The following is a 24,416-nucleotide window of genomic DNA, read 5'->3' as shown; positions in this document are numbered from 1 at the left end:
CAACATGGATAAACCTTGAAAATATTACACTAAGTGAAAGGAGCCAGACACAAAAGGCCACATACTGTATGACTGCATTTATAGGAGATACTCAGCACAGGCAAATCTATAGACATAGAAAGCAGATTAACGGTTGCCACGAGAGGGAGATAGAAGTGACTTTTAATGGGCATGAGGTTTCTTTTTGTGATGATAGAAATGTTCCAGGATTAGACAGTGGTGATGGTTGTACAACCTTGTGAATATATTAAAATCCCCTGAATTTGAAAAGGATGAATTTTATGATATATGGATATCTCAAAAAAAATGCTTATTTCATTTTACCCTTGACAACAAAGAATACTTTTTTCCCCCTTTTTATCCACATCTTGGCCAATTTGATGGGAGAGAAAAAGAATCTATCTTTAATTTTCTTTTTTTGTTAGCCATACAAAATCTGTTGATCATCTGATTTCTTCATTAGTGATTTATTGTTCATATGGTACTGGGCTCTTTCAACATTTTCTTACTGTTTTGTAAAAGCTCTTCATATTAAGACGTTATCAACCCCTTGCCATTTTTCCTAGTTTGTCATTTACCTTTTAATTTTTTGATAGCATCTAACTGGTACAGGTTTTTCACTTTTACACAGTCAACATCATTCAGTCTTCTTTTCATGATTTTATCTATTGTTTTAACTCCTTGAAATCCCTACTGTTCCACCTTCCTGATCCCACCAATTCTAGGACAAGAGAAATAAGTGCATTTTATTCTTGTTTTGAGTTACTATTTAATTTTCTTACTTTTTTTTTTTTGAGATTTTATTTATTTATTCATGAGAGACACAGAGAGACTGAGAGTGAGAGGAAGAGACACAGGCAGAGGGAGAAGCAGGCTCCATGCAGGGAGCCCGAGGTAGGACTCTATCCTGGGACTGCAGGATCACGCACTGGGCTGAAGGCGGCGCTAAACCGCTGGGCCACGGGGGCTGCCCATTATATTTCATTTTTAAGTGGGGAATAAGCAACAGCACAAGTGAGGCTAGATACTTACTTTCCTCCGATTACTTCTTACAGACTCTGTAAGAAGATAAAATTAATACCAAAGTCTCTGACAGCTAGTTTTATGATGATGGTCACATCTAAATGCTCTCAGTGAAGAGAAGAAAAACAAATAGATGGGTGTTCCCAAGAAAGCTCAGGAACTCAAGTCCTCAGATCTAATCAGCCTGGCAAATAGGTATTTCTTCATACTAGTCCTTAGAAGGGCAACTGTCAATTGTCTTGTCTCAGTACCTGATATAGAATAGGTGATCAATAATTGTCAGCTACTAAATTAAATCCACTGGCTAATGTTATACCTCAGTCAGGATGAAGTGTGCCTGGCCAACCCGAATGGCACTTACTGGAGAGCAGCATTATCAGCTGAGGTTACACAACATTAAAAGCTGCATTTTCCCATAGTCTTCAGGGCTCCCTGCATCATACCCCATAATGACTAAGAATTCTTTCTTAGAATGTGGTGGGGTGGGGAAACACACGCAAGGATTCCATCCTGATAATCTTCCTCTGGACATTGTTATTTCCTAAAAGTAACTTGGATTTCTCCTGCCTTGCCAAGGCTCCAGGACCTCTTTTTTACATGTCCTCTAACAGTGGAACTTAGTAGAGGTGAGCATAAGATAGTCCTATTGACTTTATTTCATCTTAAAAGGACTACTTCTGGGCTTCAGGCCTTGATTCCACCTAATCTTGATTTGCTTTCCTGATAAAAGGGAATTAACTGGTCTTAAGATTTATATTCCTATCAAGACATTTTTGCTTTCTGAATCTCACATATTTTTATGTATTCCCTAATCTACAAAATAATTATCAAGGGGCACAAATGACAAGATCAGAAATGGTTCTCTTAGGGGCGCCTGGGTGGCTCAATTCTTTGAGCATCGACTCTTGATTTAGCTCAGGCCATGATCTCAGGGTTTGGAAATGGAGCCCTGTGTCAGGCTCTGCAATGGGGGTGGAGCTTGCTTAAAATTCTCTCTCTCTCTTCCTCTGCCCCTCCCCCATCCTACGCCCCCCCACACAAGCCCCACCCTCCATAAAAAAGAAATTAAGAAAAAAAAGAGAAATGGTTCTCTTAAAGCTCTGGCTGCTTGGCGATCTGAATCAGAATATTGTTTCTCCGTGGTTCTGATGTTAGGGATAGCTACCTAACTTGGAGAGAAACATCAATCTACTAAATGACATTATACAACAATCCTGACTCACATTTCTAGCCCTTTCCTGTTTATCTCTATGTGAGAGGAGGGCCTTTTTAGTATCTTTCCCCCTCCAGCTTTATTGAGATATAATTGACATATAGTATTCTGTACATTTAAAGTGTACAATATGATTTTATATATTGCAAAATGATTACCACAGTAAGATTAACACATCGATCACCTCGCTAACCTTTTTTTTATAACATTTAAGATCTTTTTTTTTAGCAACTTTCAAGTATTATCATATATTAACTGTAGCCACCATTATCATATATTATCATTATCATATATTAACTGTAGCTCCCACATTACCTCCCCAAAACTTATTCATAAGTGGAAGATTGTACTCTTTGACCAACTAATCCCCAAAACCTCTACTCTGGCAACCGCTGTTCTACTCTCTATTTCTACAGGTTAGGGTTTTTCCTAGATTCTACTCATAAGTGAGATCATACAGTATTTGTCTTTCTCTGACTCATTTCACTTAGGATAATGTCCTATAGGTCCACCTATGTTTTTGCAAATGGCAGATCTTCTTCTTCTTGTAGCCTAATGTTCTAGTGTATGCGAGTGTGTCTCACATTTTCTTTATCCATTTATCTGCTGAAGGACATTGTTACTGATGAAGGATAGGTGGAAGAAAGCCAGGTAGGGACAAGGGGCCCTGCCCTAAGAGGAAACCACCCTTAACAGGATTTTACACCACCCTGGAGGAGGCCCTCTACCCTTTCCTACCATGATAGATGACAAAAACCTAATTGGATGACAGACTTAGGGAGGGTTAATGATTAAAACAACAAGCCCATAAAAGCCTCTAGACTTAGAAACTCCTTCTCAGGTCCTCTTCTTCTTTGGGAACCTTTGTACTAGCACTCAATAAACCTTGCTTCACTGCCCACCACTGTCTGGTCTACCCTTCATTCTTTGAGTAGTATGACCATGGACACCAAAGGAAAAATCCTGTGACATTACCATGCCTTGGCTATTGAGAATGCTGCAATGAACATGGGGTGCCAATATCTCAAGATAGTGGTTTCATTTCTTTTGGACATACAAGAAATGGGATGACTGGACCATATGGTAGTTCTACTTTAATCTCTTGAGAAACCTCTATACTATTGTTTATAGTGACTGCATCAGTTTCCATTCCCACCAATTGTGCACAGGGTTCCCTTTTCTCTACATCTTCGCCAACACTTGTTAGCTCTTGTCTCTTTGGTGGCCATTCAAACACATTTGAGGCAATATCTTAGTGGTTTTTTTTGATTTGCATTTTCTTGATGATTAGTGATGTTGATTGAGCACCTTTTTCCTATGCCCAATGGCCATGTGAATGTGTTCAGAAGAATGTCTATTCAGTTCCTATGCTCTTTTTTAATAAAAAATTATCACATTAGTCTTTAACTCACTTGCTCCTCAACATATGTTCAGCTCCAGGTAAGAGTTGGTACAATATCCACGAGCACAAAGAAGATAAATACCAAATTATGTCTGTTTCTTTGACAATGTAGCCTAGGGATGATCAGTTTGGATTTTATAGAAACTGTACTTCCCTAGTTGGCATCCAGTAACCACTTTGATGAGACAGAATTTGGAGTCACACAGGTTTAGGGCCACATCCTAGCCATGTGATTTACAGCCCATACAAATATAACAACCTTTCTAGGCTTCCACTGCCTAATCTATAAAAGTGTGGGTTATAGTTTCCTTGAGGGTTAAATAATCTATGTAAAGCGATTTTCATAGTTCTTCGAATGTGCTAATCCTTCAAAAAATAGTACTGAGGAGGGCAGCTCTGTCAAGATGGAATAAACACATTCCACTCATCTCTCCCACTAAATATAACTAAAAACCTGAAACAGAATTGATGGAGCAGCCAAATGAGGACACCAAAAAGGAAATGGCAGTAGGCCAGCTGCAAAAAGGATCGAGAACCTGAAATACCACCAGACCAGCAGTGAGTTCCTCATTTTTCTTTCCTCTGTCATCTCTTAACCTGGTTCAAAGGCTGTCCAAAACCCAGAGCTGGTGTGCTGGGTATGGACAGAAACAGCTTCAGGAGAAGCCATCTATTATTTATCTAAAGCAACAAGACAGCAGATACCTATTGGAGAGAGATCCTGGTTTCTTTTTTGTTTTGTTTTTCCTTTCTGTCCAATGCCAGCCCCAAGCTATCCTACAACAGCTACAGTGGCGGCAGCAGCCAAGTAAGTACATAAAATTCAGAGGGAAAGGAATTCTTTTTCTCTCTCCTGAGAAACTGTGGAGTCCCCACAGTGTCCCCATTGCTGTTCTCTGTCCTCTTGCTGCTCAGTCCTGGAGGCACAGGATCATGGGAAGTGTGCAACAGAAAGGGGAAATTAAAAGCCTGGCTTTCTAGGTAGACGAATAGGAAGTAAAACCTTGGGGTGCTACAAAGAGTAGGGAAGAATCACAGAAAACAATTGTACATGAACTGGGCTAAGCTTCCAGGTGATCCATATCCATAAAGTGACCTTAAGCATCATACTTCAAGTTTTGAGAAGTGAATTACAGAGGAAGACCACTGCCCAGACCCTGGGTAGTAACAGAGTGGTATACAGGTAGGACAGATGCAAGTGGCATTGCAAAGGTTTTGAAACTGAACTGACTTTAGAACCATAGTGCACAGAAGTCATGTAGGAAAACTGCTACCCAAACCTAACCAAGTGATGAACTGCTGAAAAAATATTCTCCAGAAGATTTAAATAGGACTGAAAATCGCATACCATAATATTTGAAGTTGCTAGTATACAGTACAAAACAAGGAAGAAAGAAAACCTTAACATCTGGCAAGGGAAAAGATAATCAATACCAAACCTCAGGTAACACAGAGGTGAATTCTCAAAGACTTTAAGTGACTGTTATAACCATGCTCCAAGAAAGAAAGGCAAACACTACTGAAATGGATAGAAAGATTTAAAAACTTTGCATAGAAGTTGAAGATTTAAAAAAAACAAAAAGAAAAAAGAAAAAGAAAGGTACCAAATAGAAATTTTAAAATGGAAAAACAGTAGATTTGGCATCAGAGAATGAAAAAAATCAGTGAACTTGAATACAGATCAATAGAAATTTTTCAACCTTCTGTTATTTCAGAAAGAATGAGAAAAAAAGAAGAAAGCCTCAAGGACTTGTGGGACAATACTAAGTGATCTAACAATTGTCAACAATTCCTGTGGGAGAGGAAAAACTGCGTTGCCACCCCAAACCCCCAAAATTTGAAGAATTTGTGACAGACAAATGGTTACCAAGGTTTGAAGTGAGAGAATCATTTGGCCAAAAGAAGAGCAAGGAGTCTTTGGTGTAATGAAATTGCTCTGTATCCTGTCACATGATTTTACACATGCTTGATAGAACCGCATACCAAAAAAGTCCACTTTTACTATGTAAATTTTTAAATAATAATTTACAAACAGGATCAACTGATCTAGTTTATACCGTATTTTGTTCAGTTAAGATTTTCAATTATTTTTTTTTGAAGATTTTATTCATTTATTAATGAGAGATACAGAAAGCAAGAGACAGAGACACAGGCAGAGGGAAAAGCAGGCTCCATGCAGGGAGCCCGAGGTGGGACTTGATTCCGGGACTGCGGGACCACACACTGGGTTGAAGGCAGCGCTAAACCGCTGAGACACCCGGGCTGCGCCAATGATTTCCTTTAATTTTAAGACACTTGGCTTGATACCTTAAGATAAACATAAGCCCTTAGAATAACATTTGCTGCCAGAATTTATGTAAAATCTGGCTGAAAGGTGAGTCTCAATCCTTGAAAAACTAATCACTTTAACTTCTTTTTTGTTCTTTTGATGCCCTGTCTTCCTTTACCATCTCTTTAGTGCTCTTACTCTCTTTTTCTCTCTTCCTCCCTTCTTTTCTGTCCTTTTGTCTTTACCCCGATTTTACTGATATTTTGTCAAGATGTGGATTTTATGTTATATTTGGCACTAAAAAAAACCTTCATTTTTTTTAAGTTGAATGAACTGAACACTTTCTATTCTTCTCTCAAAATTAAACTATTCTGTTTTATTACTTACAAGTTGATTTTTGCCTATGAATGATTTTCAAAACTGTTACTTTCCCTTTGGTTGTTCAGGGGCTCTCAGGAAAGAGGTAAATTCATCCCTCCACTTCTTCAGGGAGTAGCGCATCTTTCCCCCTTAAAGGTGACGTAACTGTCATTGTCTTATAAAGATGAAGCTTTATCTAGTCTAGATTCTTTTAAAAAAATTATACCAGAAGTAAAATTATACCTATTTCTTTTGCATATTTAAAAATATTTTTTGAGGGGCTCATACAGCAATTTCCCAGTAATGCATTCATTCATTTTTGTACTGTACCCCCAGTGAAGGCAACATGTTTGGTTTACAACCAAGCAGATATATACAGAACAATCATCTAGGAGAGGGATTTAAGGTTAACTTGCAAATTATCAATTATGTCAATATACCACGATAATCAGGAATTGAACGTGAGAGAAAGGTGCCAAGTTAGAAAAGAAAAATGGGTTTGGAAGACTCTATTAAGAAAAACACGAAGTGGGATGCCTGGGTGGCTCAGCAGTTGGGCATCTGCCTTTGGCTCAGGGCGTGATCCCAGTCCCTGGATGGAGTCCCACATCAGGTTCCCTGCAAGGAGCCTGCTTCTCCCTCTGTTTGTGTCTCTGCCTCTCTCTCTCTGTGTGTGTCTCTCATGAATAAATAAATAAAATCTTAAAAAAAAAAAAAAAAAAAGAAAAGAAAAAACTCGGAGCACCTGGGTGGCTCAGTGGGTTAAGCATCTGACTCTTGATTCCAGCTGATCTCATGACCCTGAGGTCATAACCCCATGACCCAATGATATCAAGCCCCATGTAGGGCTCCAGGATGGTCCTGATTCTCCTTCCCTCTCCCTTTGCCCCTCCCCCTGCCTCTTCCCCTCTCTAAACAAACAAACAAAAACTTGCTTGTGACTTCATATGGTGAAGCTAGAAAAAGTTTGATAGACTAAGAATTCTGGTAGTACTAGAAAATTTGAGCCAGCTCATCATATAAAAAGGGATGTTTTTGAAGAACCAAAAGAGAAGAGATGATTTACTCTTAACTCCACTGCCGTCTTTGTGTGTTCTTCCACTGTCCTTTCCACCTTCATCCTCTGAATTTTCTACTTCCTGGATAACCATCCTCGTCCCTTTGGTTTGAGTCTTAGATGCAGGTTCAGAATTTTTCATATCTCTCTCAACCTCCAACAAGGTCTTCTGCAACATAAACACCATGTTAAAGAAAACGTTTTCCTTTAATTAAAAATATAACCATTCTATCAGGTAGGAGTATGAAGATATTAAAAAGTGAATAAAGATACATAGGACAACACTTTTTATGGTGACTTTTTTTTTGTTTTTTCAAACAACTTCATTGCTTTGTCTGATTATAATCATATATGTCTGTCATCAAAAACTGAAAGCATTAATGAGCATGAAAAAAAAATCATCTGAAATCCTGCCACTCTGATAATGACATTCTGACATTCTTAGATGTTTTTACACATATGTACAGATAGTTTTATACAAATAAAATCATGACACGTTTTTAATGTTGAAAATTCTATGTTTTATGCCAACCAGAATGAAAAAAAAAAAATATATATATATAGAAACATTTCCCTTTGCCCCATGCCCATTTTTAACAGCTTAGGAGGCATAGCTGACAAAAATCACATGCTTAAAATGCACATATTGATAGGTTTTGACATAATAGTCATCATTCCCAGAAGTTTCTTCCCATTTCTTTGTAATATCTCCCATTTGCCTCTCCCTGCAACTGCTGTTCTTTCCCTCATGATAGGTTAGTTTGCATTTTCTAGGATTTTATATAAATAGAATCATCCTATGTACTCTTGTTTTGTCTGTCTTATTTCTCAGCATAATTATTTTGAAATTTATCCACATTGTGCATTTCTATCAGTTTATTTCTTTTTACTGCTGAGCAGTATTGTATAGTATAGACATAATACAATTTGTTTATCCATTCACTTACTGAAGGACATTTTAGGTTGTTTTTAATTTTGGTGATAACAAAGCCATTATGAATATTTGTGAATAAATCTTTGTATTGATATATACTTGCATTTTTCTTGGGTAAATAAGTATGATTGGAATGGTTAGATCATATGGTAGGTGCATGATTTTATGTTTAACTTCTTAAGCAACTGCTAACCTGTTTTCCAAAGTGGTAGTATCGTTTTATATTCCTAATACTGTCAGATCCTCCATATCCCCACCAACACTTGCTTGGTATGGTCACTCTTTGTAATTTGGGTTATTTTAACAAGTTTGCAATGGTATCTCTTGTGATTTTAATTTACATTTCTCTAGTGACTAATGATCTTGAGCATCTCTTCATATGCTTATTTTCCATTCACATATCTCTTTTGGTGAAGAGTCTGGCAGTCAAATATTTTGCTTATCTTTTTATTTGCCTGTTTGTTTTCTTATTATTGAGTTTTGAGAATTCTTTGCAGTTCCTACAGATCTTCCTCAACTTACAATGGGGTTATGTGTTGATAACTCCATAACCCCGTTCTAAGTTGAAAATGCATTTACAAGACTCAAAATGGATGAAAGACCTCCTAAATATGAGACAGGAATCCATCAAAATCCTAGAGGAGAACACAGGCAGAAACCTCTCTGACCTCAGGCACAGCAACTTCTTGCTAGTCATGTCTCCAAAGGCAAGGAAAACAAAGGCAAGGATGAACTATTGGGACTTCATCAAGATAAAAAGCTTTTGCACAGCAAAGGAAACAGTCGACAAAAGCAAAAGGCAACCTACAGGAATGGGAGAAAATATTTGCAAATGATACATCAGATAAAGGGCTGGTATCCAAAATCTATAAAGAATTTATCAAACTGAACACCCAAAGAACACATAGTCCAATCAAGAAATGGGCAGAAGATATGAACAGACATTTCTCCAAAGAAGACATACAAATGGGCAATAGACACATGAAAAAATGCTCAACATTACTCGCCATCAGGGAAATACAAATCAAAACCACAATGAGATACTACCTCACACCAGTCAGAATGGCTAAAATTAACAAGACAGGAAACAACAAATGTTGGCAAGGATGTGGAGAAAGAGGAACTCTCTTACACTGTTGGTGGGAATGCGAACTGGTGCAGCCGCTCTGGAAGACAGTGTGGAGGTTCCTCAAAAAGTTGAAAATAGAGCTACTGTACAACCCACTGCACTACTGGTTATTTACCCTAAAGATACAAATGTAGTGATCTGAAGGGGCATCTGCACCCCAATGTTTATAACAGCAATGTCCATATTAGCCAAGTTATGGAAAGAGCCCAGATGTCCATCAACAGATGAATGAATAAAGAAAGAAGTGGTATATATGTACAATGGAACACTATTCAGCCATCCAAAAAAAAAGAAAGAAAGAAATCTTGCCATTTGCAATGATGTGGAAGGAACTACAGGATGTTATGCTATGTGAAATAATTCAGAGAAAGACAATTATCATATGATCTCACTCATATGTGGAATTTAAGAAACAAAACAGGATCATGGGGAAAAGAAAAAAATAAAACGTGACGAAATCAGAAAGGTAGACAAACTGTAAGAGACTCAATTATAGGAAACAAACTGAGGATGGCTGGAGGGGAGGTGGGTAGGGGATAGGGATAAGTAGGTGATGAACATTAAGGAGGGCATATGATGTACTGAGCACTGGGAATTAAATAAGACTGATGAATCACTGACCTCTACTGACCTCTACTTCTGAAACCAATATACATTATATGATAATTAATTGAATTTAAATAAAATTTAAAGTTCCTTAATACAAAAATATTAAAAATTTTTAAAAAAGAAAATCCATTTATAACACCTAACCTACCAAACATCATAGCTTAGCCTAGCCTACCTTAATTGTGCTCAGAACACTTATATTAGCCTATGGTTGGGCAAAATCTTCTAATACAAAGCCGATTTTATAATATAGTGTTAAGTATCTCATGTAATTTATTGAATACTATACTGAAAGTAAAAAACACAATGGTTGCATGGACACAGAATGGTTTTGAGTGTATTGGTTTCCTCCTGTGATTACATGGCTGACTGGGATCTGTGGCTTACTACCCCTGCCCAGCATATTGCTAGCCTGGAAAAAAATGAAAATTCAAAGTGCAGTTTCTACTGAATATGTACCACTTTTGCACCATCATAAAGTCAAAAAATCATAAGTAAAGCTATTATAAGTTGAATATATGTATATATTCATGATGTCACAGTTCTTTGTTGGATACACAATTTGCAAATATTTCTTTCCAGTCTGTCTTTTTTTCTTCTTATAGTGTCTTTCAAAGAGCAAAACTTTTAAATTTCGATGAAGTCCAATTTACCAACTTTTTCTTTTGTGGATTGTGCCATTATATCATATCATACCTAATGAATATTTGTCTAATCCAAGGCCTTAATATTTTATCTTATATTTTCTCTAGAACTTTTATAGTCCAGGTTTTACACTGAGATACTCATTTTGAGTTAATCTTTGCATGTGGTTAAGATATATATGGTTAAGTCCTGAAAGTTAATATGTAAACATGAAATCGCATTGGGTAGTGACATTGTTTTAAATATTTTTTAGAACATTGTCATGCTAACTTTTCAATAAATATACCACTACAAAATGAAAGTACTATGGGAAAAAGATGTGTTCTTCAGGGGGGCCCTAAACCTAATTCACTGAAATGCTAAATTGACAAATACACTAGGGACACCGGCTGCCACTGTGAGAGAGTGAGACAGATAACCTGACAGATGCATGTGGAAATAGTGACAACTTACTGCTGGACGATGGTTCTTCATGGGTTTCTCACATTTCTATGTTGTGAGCAGAGACAAAAATAACATTTGTTCTGGACTATCTCTTTCAGGATGTCTGTTACTGAGAAGTCTTGGAAAACAGAGTATTTCTCTTCAGAGAAGAGAGTACGTTTGTTTGCTCTCTAGTAAAATAAAGATGGTTCCCTCCTGAACAGAATTTTGGACAGGTTTACTTGTATCAAGTTATAAAAGACGGCACTTTCCTAAATTGTGATACAAACCCGATGAGTGTGCAGCTCTATGTGGGCTCTATGTGGGCCACTCTGCACCATCCCCATGGGACTTGGGGGCTCAGGGAGCTGACGCGAACTTGAAGTTCATAGTTTGCTGTTGTGTGAATAACAGAGTCCTCTGTGTCTGACCCAGGAGCCTCATCTCTTCTGCTAGGCCACCTCGTTAATCTGCAAGTAGGGTAAAACCTCAGACTCTTGACAGTTCTCAACATTTACCTCTATTCTTTAGGCCTCAAAACAGCCCCCAGAGTGCATATGTGAGCCAGTCTGCTCAGTCAGGCAGTGAACACTGTCAGTGGTGCTAATGCTTACAATGTACTCTTCTAAGGCCACGGAATGCCTTAATCCTACCTAGGAATGTGCTTAATCCTACCTAGGAAACTTCTATAACACTCTACATAATAAATTGAGATCGGCTCAGCGAAAAGCATTGCCTACAACACTACAGGAAAGAGAAAAATCAAACATCCTTGTTGTGTGATATATCACTTGTATGTGAAATCCAAAAAAGCCAAACTCATAAAAACAGAAGGAATGGTTATTACCAAGAGCTAGGGAGGTATGGGCACTGGGGAGATGTTGCTTAAAGGCACAAACTTGCAATTAGTAGATAAATAAGTCCTGGAGAGCTAAGGCACAGAGTAGAGATTATAGTCAGCAATACTGTATTCTAAACTTCAAAGTTGCTAAGAAACTAAATCTTAATTGCTCTTACCCATAGAAAAAGAAATAATTATGTGATGTGACTGACAGGTGTTAGATAAAGCTAAGGTGCTGATCATATTACAATATATAAATGTACTAGATCAACACATGGACACCTTATAAACAACGTTCTGTGTCTAAATAAAATGCCCTTCAGAAGTAGGCTTACAGTTTTATATAGTTTAAGAGCCTACTTTCTTCCACTTTGAATAGATATTAATAATTTAGGGCATGAGGATATACCTAGTTGTGTTTTTTTTTTCTTTTGTGATATATCTAGTTTTAAAGCTGGGAACTAATTCTCAATATCGATCATCCAGCAAGACCGAAGTCATTTTAACATAAATACAGAAATAATAACTAATAGAATCAGGTGAGGAATCCTTTCTGTACTTACTTTGGCCAATTCATTATCAGGTTCAACATTCAGTACTTTATTCAAATCTTCGAGAGCCTCCTGAAGCTTGTTTTGATGTTTATAGGTAGTGGCACGGCGAAGAAGAGCTGAAAATTCACCTCCAAAGGTTAATTTTTTAACATTTGGTTATCATGGTTAGAACTTATTTTTCAAGGGGAAGAATACAAATAGAATCATTTCGCCTGCAATCGTGCAAAGCTTACACCCATTTTCATATTGTTGTGCGTACATGTCCAGAAGATGGTGGTGGGATAAACAGAAGAGGCTGCCTTAGGCACCAGGCCCGGCGCAGCCCCAGGCCCTGCCCGCTCCAAGCGCTTGCCGACTCCAGACCTGCCGATGCCAGGCTGCACTGCAGTTCCGGGAAGCTTTTCATGGAATGTGAACACTTTCCTCCTAATAATCATCGTTAGCAGTACTTTGCCACTTGATAAAAATTGAGAAAATCCTTTCCTCAAATTTAGTATATTGCTGATCAGCAGATAGCTCAGAATACAAGCCGTTAATGAAGCCTTTATAGCAATCTCTAAAATGATTAGACGAAGGTATTTCACACAGGGAATGGACAGAACCCTGATGAGGAGGAGGTCAGCTCAGTTCGGAAACTGAGTACTTTGGTCATTTGCATCAGATCTGTATACTTCAAATAATTCGGCAGTTCTTTAATACTGATAATGAATGTCTTTAGAGTCCCATAATTTTCCATGTATAATGAGAGACCTTTGTATGGTAAGTCATTATTTTAAAAAGAATGAGGCTTGGAAATTGTGAAAAATGAGAAATTTATATCCAATATATTTTAATATGCTATTTTAAAACATACATTTGGCCAATTTGATTTTAGTGTTAGAGTGAGCCATGAAAATCTACAGGATAAATCATTTTGTCATAAACTTAATCAAAATCATTGCATTATACTTTAAATACATGGTTAGCTATTACCATTATTACTCAGAAGGGAACACCATAAAGAACATGATATGGCAGTTATAATTTTTTTTAACTTTTTAGTTTTGAAATAATTTTAGATATATGAGAAAGTTGCAAAGATAATAGTTTTCATATATCTCCTTCCAGATTTCCCTGATGCTAACATCTTACATAAAAATGGAATATTTGCCAAAACTAAGAAATTAACATTGGCCTAATACTATAAACTACAGGCTTTACTTGGATTTCATCAATTTTCCCATAATGCCTTTTCCTGTTGCAGGATGAATCAAAATACCACACTGCACTTAGAACACTTATATTTTGAGTAAAACATAAAGTTTTGGAAAGGAAGTTATTCACTTAAGTAAAAAATAAGACTTCTTAATGTTTTATAGCCCTACTCATACTAGATTTGGCTCTACCCATTTTTTTTAAAAGATTTTATTTATTTACTCATGAGAGAGACAGAGAGAGGAAGAGACACAGGCAGAGGGAGAAGCCCGCTCCCTAAGGGCAGCCTGATGCAAAACACGATCCCAGGACCCAGGGATCATGACCTGAGCCAAAAGCAGACACTCAACCACCAAGCCAGCAAGGTGCCCCTATCCAGTTCGTTTCTTAAATAGTGAAGATTCTAGTGCTTTTGAAATTACTCAAACAAGGAAAAATGGAAACGTAAAGTCACTCTGGTAGCAGAAGATGAACCTTATGGTTGAATGTGGGTTCTAGAGTCTGCTGCCCAGCGTTGAGTCCTGTCTCTGCCATTTGCTAGCTGTGTGACCATAGGTGAATTGCTTTATTTTTCCATGCCTCAGTTTCCACTTTCTGTAATGAGTGTACTAACAATAGCACCTGCACCTCTATCAGCTATTGTGAAATCAGTGAAGTTAATACACGTCAAGTAACTGGCCCAGGGCCTGGCACAGTTGGTATGGGCCCATCAGGAGATCACAAAACTTTTTGCCACCTCCTAAAACTGGGAGCCTTCCCATTCTCTGTGATAGAGACAAAATAAAGGCACAAGAGATTTTGCTGGTGAAAGAAGGGCAATCCGCGGCAATGACAGTAAGAGCTGATGCTCTAGGGTTTCCCCTCAGCATACCCACAGCTTCTGCACACACATTTTCACAGGCACACAAGGGTACATTCCAAGTAGAAAAAATGAAGTGTTTATATCCATGACATTTAAAAAAATAGAGTTTAATATAAATTATGCTGCTGCCTTGTGGAGTGATTCTTTCTCAATAACAGAAATGGAGAGTGGAGTCTAATGTGTATAGTCAGACTCAGACAACAGCAAGGCTATACAGCCACTGAGACAGGAAATCCAAACACAGAGTAGGTTTGGGTAAAAAAATTATAGTTAGTTCTAGGCACATTTCTAGGAGTCTAATGTGTATAGTCAGACTCAGACAACAGCAAGGCTATACAGCCACTGAGACAGGAAATCCAAACACAGAGTAGGTTTTGGTAAAAAACTATAGTTAGTTCTAGGCACATATCTATGGACATGTAGGCAGAAACGCCCACAAAGCCACTGGCAGAAGGTTCTAGAGCTTTGGCATGGGCTTATTATATTAACAAATGTCAGAAATTCTGTATTAAATTATACTCAGATTTTTTTTTTATAAAAAGGTAGCTCAATAAACCAGTAACAAAAAGATAAATACTATATAATTCCACTTAGAGGAGATTCCTAGAATAGTAAAATCATATAGACAGAAGGTAGAGTAGTGGTTGCCAGAGGCTGAGGGGAGGGGAAAGAAGAGAGTTACCGTTTAGGGACAAAGAGTTTCAGTTATGTAGGACAAAAAACGTTCTGGAAATAGAGGATAGTGATGACCACACAACAATATGAATATATTAATACTACTGAATTGTACACTGAAAAATGATGAAGATGGTTTTATGTTATGTGTATTTTACCACAATAAAAAATTAAAAAAAAAAAAAACACTATAGTACAAATGCAAGCTTGAGATATTTCTTTTAAAAGATACATATTTTATTCAATGTCCTGGGCTCATTAACCACTTCAATGCAAATAACCAGGAATTTCAATCCCAAGTTATGGGGCACCTGGGTGGCTCAGTGGTTGAGTGTCTGCCTTCAGCTCAGGTCATGATGTGGGGGTCCTGGGATCAAATCCCGTATCAGGCTCCCCATAGGGAGCCTGCTTCTCCCTCTGCCTATGTGTCTGCCCCTCTCTCTATGTCTCTCATGAATAAATAAATAAAATCTTAAAAAATAAATAAATTCCAAGTTGAAGTTAAAAAATAATTTTGGGACAGTGATAATAGAAATTAGAGCATATTTGAAATATTCTTAGTATAATTGCAGTGAATGTCTACAAATGGTCTAACAAAGTCTGATGTAAATTCAAAGCATTCTGTGAATATTTTTTACCTTTTATGTTTCCAGGTTCTAATTCCAAGACCTTTTCACAATCCCAAAAAGCACTGTTCCAGTTCTGTAGTTTGAGTTCTGCTTGAGCCCGATTGTTGTAGGCCACCACGGTGGGAAGCACTGATATACTCCTACAAAAGAGACATTTACTGGTTACACGTAGACCAGAGGAAAACGTAAGAAGATAGAGAAACTCAGCTAAAGTTATAAACAAAATAAGTATAGCCTGCGTTGTGGGCAGAATTGTGTCCCCCCCGTATTCACATGCTGAGGTCCTCACCTCCAGCAGCTCAGAATATAACTATATTTGGAGATAGTCTTTAAAGAAATGATTAGGTTAACATGAGGTCATGAGGCTGTACCCTCATCCAATATGACTGGTGTCCTTATAGGAAGAGGACATTAGGGCACAGACACATGCTGAGGAAAGACCACTTGCAGTCACAGAAGATGGCCACCTACAAGCCAAGAAGAGGGGCCTCAGAAGATGCCAGCCCTGTGGACACCTTGATCTCAGATTTGCAAACTCCACAATGGTGAGAAAATAAATTTCTGTTGTGTAAGCCCCTCAGCCTGTGTCACTTTGTTATGGCAGCTCCAGCAAACTAATATAGCCTGCATTGTCAAGAATAAAAAAATGCAGTTCTACAGACATACTGAGTCAGTATTTAGGCAGATACTGAAATATCCAGTTAAGCAGTTTGAAGTTGACTCTGGCTTTAGAAGTGACACAGTAACCTACATATCCACAGACCTCCTAAAAAAAAACAACAGTGTAGTTAACATCAAATATCAAATACATTTTTTTGACTCCTTGGGGACAATTTCCTAGTACCAAAAAAAAAAAAAAAAAAAAAAAAAAAATGAAGCAATCAACCACACCTAATATCCTTTATTAAGTTGTTATGGTGAGTTTACTTTATAATCTAAAAACAAGAGTTTTTTAAAAATAAAATAAAAACAAGAGTTTAGTTTGTAATCTAAAAGTAGATTTAACTCTAAGGAAATGATCATCATTTTTTTTTTCTTGGTGCAAAAAGGTGGTTTCATTAAAGCACAGGGACAGGACCTGTGAGCAGAATGAGCTCAATAATGATCATAATCAGAAAAAGCCAATTGAAGGAAACAGAACAGTAACAGTAACTGAGGAATACAGACTTTAAGAGAGCAAATTTTACTACATTAGGGATATGAAAGCAAAATAACTAGCTGAAAGAAGGACTTAAAACCTACCCAGTTTTTGCTTAATAAGTTGATTTGGAGTGCTGTGAAATAATATATTCCTAGGTGTAGGGAAGACAAGGGTATTGGTGCACTGAATTTTCTGAAGAATAGAAGATAAAAGGGAAAAGATACAAAAAGTGGCAATTTCCTAAGATCACTAAAGATGAATATAAAGAAATCACATGGTTGGGTAGAGACCAAACATAGACAATACATGTAAGAATAACTAATATAAGAACCTGACAACTGAGCACCTCTCACACAAACACCAGCTCATTTAATCCTCACTATGATCCTGGAGGGAGCATTACTGCTCTTCCCATCTTATAGATGAGAAAAACCAGATGTAACAGAAAGGCTAAGTAACATGCCAGAGGCCACCAGTTAGTAAATGAGTCAGGACTCAAACCCAGTCTGTTTAATTTAATCCTCAAGGCAGCTCTGAAGTAGGCACTCTAACAATCTCATCACATGGAGGAAACTGAGGCAAGAGAGGTGAAGAATCTGCCCAATGTCAGAAAGTGGCAGTCTGAGTTCCCTTAACCATTATGCTATGCTGCTTTAATTTTTCCAGCTCTGTGATTTCTTAAAAGAAGAAAAAAGTTTTTTTTCCCTGTAACATACAAAGAGATTCTCCACTGGTGGAAATCCCTAGGAAGATAGAGAACAACATCACAGCTGACTTCTACCTGCCTGAAAGGGGAAGACTATACTGAACGAGAGATAGATCAAGGGCCTCTTTACCTTGGATGTTCACTTAAACAGTGGAGACAAACTTCTCTAGAGACACAACACTGAAAAAACAAAAAACAAAAAAACAAACAAACAAAAAAAAACTTCCATCCAAAGATGGAAAAGGATTATAGAGAATTTATTTCTAAGAGGGAGTAAGGGATTCTATAAGCACAATTAGTTTATGACGCTATTTTAGGAAGTTAGTCTACTTTTGATCAACTACAAGAGCTTCAAAAGTTCATACAAGTATTTATTGAACATCTCCTATGAACCAGGTACTTTGTTGGGCATTGGGGATACGATGGTATAAAAAACTGACAAGGGCACTCTGCTCTGACAGAGCTGACAGTCTAGTTACTATCAAAACACACAAACTTAAATTGTACTCCAACAAGTACCATAAAGGAGAGGCAAGACTGCTATAAGACCCTATAAACTGGGGAGTCAGGGATGGGGAGGAGTGGAGTAGGGTGCAGATTTAACCCTGTATGGGAGGTAAAGGAAAACTTCCCTAAAGAGGTGATGCATGGGATGAAATTTGAAGGTAAGTCTGAATTAACTAGATAATGAGAAGAGGAAAGAATATTCTACACCGAGGACCCAGCATATACAAAGGCCCTGCGGTAGGAAGTAGCATCATAAATACTAGGATTAGATCCAGGCAGTCTGACTACAGAACCTGAATTCTTAACCTCTAAGCTATGCGGACTTCCTGTCAAGTTCCATTCAGATGGCTTAATTTTCTCTCTAAAATAGGAAAGTTAGGATCTCTGTCAAACTAGGGGTGAAGAGCTTAAGGGGCTGAGAAAAGTATTGAAAAACAAGGGAAACAAGTGAATTTATGATAAATCTTAAGTACAGTATCTTGAGTGATTCCAACATAAGCTTTTTAGCTTATCAATATCATTTCAACAATTAATTGTAAACATTATCCTTGTTTTTTTAAAAAGATTTTATTTATTTATTCATGAGAGAGACAGAGAGAGGCAGAGACATAGGCAGAAGGAGAAGCAAGCTTTTCACAGGGAGCCTGATGTGGGACTTGATCTCAGGACCTCGGGATCACAACCTAAGCCAAAAGACACTCAACCACTGAGCCACTCAGGCATCCCTATCATTTTTTTTTTAATTTTTAATTTATTTATGATAGGCACACAGCGAGAGAGAGAGGCAGAGACACAGGCAGAGGGAGAAGCAGGCTCCATGCACCGGGAGCCCGACGTGGGATTCGATCCTGGGTCTCCAGGATCGCGCCCTGGGCCAAAGGCAGGCGCCAAACTGCTGCACCACCCAGGGATCCCCATTTTTTTTTTTTTTTAATGGCAAGTTTAAACTACAACAAGGAGCACCTGGCTGGCACAGTTGGTAGAACATGCAACCTTTTTTTTTTTTTAAGATTTTATTTATTTGAGAGAGAACATAAGCAGTGGAGAGGGATAGAGGGAGAAGCAGACTCCCCACTGAAAGGAGAGCCCAATGTGGGACTCCAAGCCATGACCCTGGGATCATGACCTGGCTGAAGGCAGGCACTTAACAACTGAACCACCCAGGCACACCTGAGCATCTAAATCTTGATCTCAGGGTCATGAGTTCAGGTTCCGTGTTGGGCATGGATGGAGCCTACTTAAAAAAAAAAAAAAAAAGAAAAAAAAAAAGGCAACATAAACCACAACAAAAATCTGCTTACCTAGTATAATACATCACAGCCTCTTCATAGTCTCCTGAGTTGAAAGCTTCATTTCCTTTTTCCTTTTCACGAGTAGCAAGGCAAGTCTTTTCCTTCTCAGTTAGACCTAGAAATAAGTGTTATCTACTGTAAATAAAAATATAATTGAATACAATTTTTAATGCTTATTTTAACAGAAGCAGAACATTGTGAAGTAAATAAAAGAAAGTAAAGGATCGCCTATGTCTAGGAAATGTTTCTTTAAACGATTCACAATTTTTCAGGGTTTAGATTTAGTATTGATTTTCTTTCACTTTAAAGGTGCTATACACCAATGGACTTCAAGTAAAAACAAACTACTATATTTTCTGTTTTCAGAAAAAAACAAAAAAATTGAGGGATTGGAGAAAAAAGAGGATTTGAAAAAAGAATGGAAAACAAATTATAGAAAAATAGGTTTATATTTTTGAGTCTTACTAAATTTAAGTAGTATAACTATGACTCATATAAAATTAGGTAGTTAAGGGATGAAACTGAATTTGTTAGAGGTGGTCAAGTCTAGGAGAAAATCCATAAATTTTTCATGGAAATCTGTAGCACTTAAAGAGAAGGTCTTCTAGTTCGATAGCTTTTATTATAATTTTGAAAATGCAAAGATGACAAAATATCCTTATTTTTCCCCAATTACCTGCTGTGCCTATTCTTGTCTCAATTTTAGACAAATATGACTTGTTGTTTACTACAGTTTTTTCTTTGTAATCTTCATCAATTTTTGAACATTCCTTTTCCACGTCAAATCTTAAATGAAAGGAAAAAAACTGAAAAAAATGTATAATTCAGGCAAGAAAATAAAATTTATTATTGATATTCTTATACTTGTACCACTGTGCCTTTAGAGACAATTCCAAAAACATATAATAGGTTTATATTACAAGTCATCTGTATTTGCTCTTGGAGACCAGGCAATTCAAGTGAGGACTTACATATTAATCAGACCTAAACTGTTCAGAATTGTGTAATTAAAATTGTGACTAATTTATCTCAATTTAAAGCTTTTGTCCTTTTTTTATTTTTGACGGGTATAGGAATTACCTGAATTATTTTTGGTTTCTTTTATAAAAAAAGGATGCTATAGATATTTTTACTTAATGAAAAAATAAGATCAAAAGTGCTTAGACCATACTCTTAGTACTCTACTAAAGTCACTTGGTAGTTCTTGATATGTTCAGATTTATAATAATTAAGAAGTTATTATATTTTATGGTATTTTATGGAGAATTTTTCAGTGACAAATTTTGTATTATGAAATATAAAACATACTTATCCCATTCTGCATAATCCCTCGGAATTTTCTTTTTAGTTGGTCTACTATTAGAATATTTTTCCTGAAAGAATAAAATTGTATTTCATGAGACATATTTAATATAAGATTAGCAGGTTTTATGATAAATGTAACGTGAAGTATTGGATTAAGATATACTAATTGAATAGATAAGAAAAATAGGTATTCTTGAAGTTATAATTCAAGTATTGTAACTATTAATGTACAGCATGTTATAAAAGGATCTTATTTTATTTTATTTTTTTAAGATTTTATTTATTTATTCATGAGAGACACAGGGAGAGGGAGAAGCAGGCCCCACGCAAGGAGCCCGATGTGGGACTCGATGCGGGGACTTGATCCCAGACTCCAGGATCATGCCCTGAGCTAAAGGCAGACGCTCAACTGCTGAGTCACCCATGCCGTCTCAAAAAGGATTTTAAATTGGTAGTTAATTTTGGGAGCAATCTATAGGAATTTAAGTACATATCTAAGATTTTAAAACTTGCATACATGAAATGTGATTTTTAGCTATTATAATAATGACAGACAGATACCCAACTTGGACTAATCCTATTAAAATAAACTATTGGCTTAGGTAACCACAGTGATGAAAGGGCAGGGGTAATGCTAGATGAAGGATACATACACTCTTTCCCTCTTGCTCTCCTCCCAAGCCCCCAACTCCCATCCCTAGTCTCTGCTTCTTTCTGTCCACTGATTTCATTTTCCCCAGCTGGCTACTTGCTTTTTGTGTAGAAGACACAGTGGCCACAAGCAGTGTGGGATTATAACCTAACAGGCCTCCCAATCAGAAAGGAGAGGGTCTCTTCTCTCCACTTTTAGTTAAGAGAAATCCCAGGGAAGGACTCAGCATTTGCTAGCTTGGGTCATGAGCCCATTCCCCACCAAGCACTAGCTTGGGGCTATTCCTTGGCCCAACCTGGGTGGTACCCCACTACAAGCACTAGAAGGAATGGGAGGAAAGCAAACAATAGCCGCTTTGCTCGCCAACAGTTTCCTACATGGTTTCTTAAAATTTTGTCACAATCTGAAACCAGTTTGAATGGGTCATTTACCCATGTACAATTTTGTAACATTGGACATCAGTCACTTGAGGCTACACAGATCTTGCAAATATTCCTACATTTCATTAAACACTTTAAAAATCCTATCTGTTAATTATCTTTATTGAGCTCATCAGAAAAGTCTTTAAGTATCCCCTTAAGGGAATTTTCTTTTTTTTGTCACAAGCAGGTATTTAAGAGCCATGTAAGAATATGAAATACTCTCAACTGCTCAGATTTTATCACTTGCAAAGTTGTTTTCCTTAAAGTGACAGACCCACTTCATTCATTTTCAATGTCAAAAACTCAAGCCTAAATAACAATAACAATAATTTGTCTGTCAATCACTCTTTCAAGTAAAACGTGTTCCAGGACAGAGTAGTGATGTAAGCTGGCAATTCAATCATATTAGTCTCGAAATAACCACAAGTCCTTTTTGAATACTACTTTTTTTGTCACAGAATATTAAAAAGATGTGATCTCAAGATTTAAGACTTATAATAAATAAATGTTATTGTTTCATCTAAGACATTTTTAAGTCAAACTGGATTTTTTTTTTTTTTTTTTTTTTACTGTAAATGGGTAACTGTGGCAGAAACAGTGTGTACTAGCATAGTTTGGTGCCACTTATTCATTGCCTTGATTCATGCTACAGCACAGGCAGCTTTATTTTCAATACAAATGTCAACACAGTGAAAAAGACAAAGCAGTAGCATTATTTTTAAAAATAGCAATGACTCTCTGGACCCTCTGGAGGGATCTCTAGGAGAACCAGGGTCCATGGATAATACTTTGAGAATCACTGTACTACTTACTAGTCTATCTACCTCACAGAACTGTACCGTCCTGTTATATTTTCAGGGCACAGAGTTAGAAAAAAAAATGGGTGCTCAATAAATACAAATTTATTTATTACAGATAGTGGCATCCTTACCATATTACGATGTAGTTGAGTTACATAAGTAGTTCTTAATAGGGAGTAAAAAGATACAGGAAGGTAAATTATTAGAGAGTAGTGTGATGAAGAGCTATGGATGTTTTTTTTAAATAAAATTGAGCATTCAAGGAAGAAATGAGAATAAGAAGAATTAATTAACCCAGAATGAAGAGACAGGAGTAGCCAATCTTTCAGAAATGATAGGAATAAAAGAAAAGTGTATGGCAGAGGGAATGGAACGTGTGATCCGAGTGAAAGCCTAGAGACTCCGGATGCCCAGAAGACAATGGCTAGATTTTGTAGTATCTGGGTCAGGGGGATGCCCAGAGGCTCAGTTTTAACTTTGAAGTATAAATGGATCTGGAACTCCAATAGGCCCTTCTCTATGGAACCCATGAGTTAAAAAGATGTCTACATGACAAAATAGGGATCAACCACAGAGAAATCATTCTAAGGAGCTGTAAGAATAAGAAAAAAAAATACAGTAAACAAGAGCAATAACATCTATAACTGCTTGAAAGTTTCTATTTAATACTTTAAATCCAGAGTTAATCATGTAATAAACTATTTTCTCTGTCTCCACTCCACAGATAAAGTTGTTCCCTGAAATTCTCCCACACTGAATTGGATCTTCTGTGCTCATCAAAACTGGTCAGAGTAGGGGCAACCCCGGTGGCGGAGCGGTTTAGCGCCGCCTACAGCCCAGGGCGTGATGCTGGAGACCTGGGATTGAGTCCTGTGTCGGGCTCCTTGCATGGAGCCTGCTTCTCTCTCTGCCTGTTTCTCTCTCTCTCTCTGAATGAAAAAAATAAACCTTAAAAAAAAAAAGAAAAACCTGGTCAGAGTAAAGCAGACAGTACAACAAAAGAAAAAATGAGAAAAGGCAGTAAGCCCAAGAAGCAAACCTTCAAAGGGATATGCTATTTCATTTTGATCGCCAAGTGATGAAACAGCCTTCTCAAGAAGGCATGACATGTGGCCGGCTGAAAGATAATCCCCAACTCTCAGAGGCCATCACACTGCGGTTATTCTGATTAAATGCTGGCTCCCTTAATAAACAACAACAACCTTCTCCCCCCATCACCCACACCTCAAACCAAATCGGCCTACCTTACTAACATGAAGACGGCTGTTTGAACCACGAACTGGAGGCAAATTATCTTCCATTGCTGGAAATGTTTCAGTCTCATGGAAGTATACTTCATCTTCTTTTTTAATTTCTGATACCCAACTCTGAGAGGTGGGAGAAGAAAAGAAGATACACATACAGTTTGAAGTAATTAACCAGGTGTTAGAAAGGATTATATATCATCATAGTTTCTGCCGGGTCCATTTTTTGGGTGACTATTTGGTCATGCCATTCTATCTATAATGCCCTTCTACTATTCTTTTAAAACATGGTAAAATACAAAAAACTTATCATCTCAACCACTTTCGAGTGTACAGTCCGGTATTGTTATGCACATTCACATGGTGTTGCTATTCCTACTTTTCATATCTAACAAGCTTACTGACATCCATCCCTTCCATCAAGCTTTCCCTGAACTACCTAACTGGGCTAATGCTCCTTCCCCTGTTTTAACGCAGAGATTTAAAGTAATGCAGTTACTGCTCATCTCTCTCACCTTCTGTAAGTTC

General features: G+C 37.3%; 1 protein-coding gene and 1 long non-coding RNA gene across 3 annotated transcripts in view; one reads left to right on the top strand and one right to left on the bottom strand.

Moving 5' to 3' along the window:
* The window catches only part of SPAG1 (sperm associated antigen 1), a 61,795-nt gene that overhangs the window by 27,495 nt on the left and 9,884 nt on the right, over nt 1–24,416 (bottom strand). For both annotated transcript variants that reach the window (XM_077846772.1, XM_077846773.1), the window contains exons 4-10: nt 23,889–24,011; nt 20,774–20,838; nt 20,142–20,251; nt 19,475–19,580; nt 15,829–15,959; nt 12,469–12,575; nt 7,334–7,493 (exon numbers count right to left, since the gene is read on the bottom strand). In XM_077846772.1, the coding sequence (XP_077702898.1) occupies nt 7,334–7,493; nt 12,469–12,575; nt 15,829–15,959; nt 19,475–19,580; nt 20,142–20,251; nt 20,774–20,838; nt 23,889–24,011 (802 nt within the window). The remainder of the gene's footprint in view (nt 1–7,333; nt 7,494–12,468; nt 12,576–15,828; nt 15,960–19,474; nt 19,581–20,141; nt 20,252–20,773; nt 20,839–23,888; nt 24,012–24,416) is intronic.
* Nucleotides 1,291–16,382, top strand: LOC144283097 (uncharacterized). The gene is made up of 3 exons (XR_013351430.1): nt 1,291–1,649; nt 15,844–16,004; nt 16,221–16,382. It is a non-coding gene; the product is annotated as an uncharacterized LOC144283097 (long non-coding RNA).

The sequence above is a fragment of the Canis aureus genome, chromosome 14 (assembly GCF_053574225.1).
Source record: "Canis aureus isolate CA01 chromosome 14, VMU_Caureus_v.1.0, whole genome shotgun sequence".
In the NCBI taxonomy this organism is placed as follows: Eukaryota; Metazoa; Chordata; class Mammalia; order Carnivora; family Canidae; genus Canis; species Canis aureus.
The sequence above is the reverse complement of the archived record's forward strand: the minus strand, read 5'-3'. Positions and strand labels throughout refer to the sequence as shown.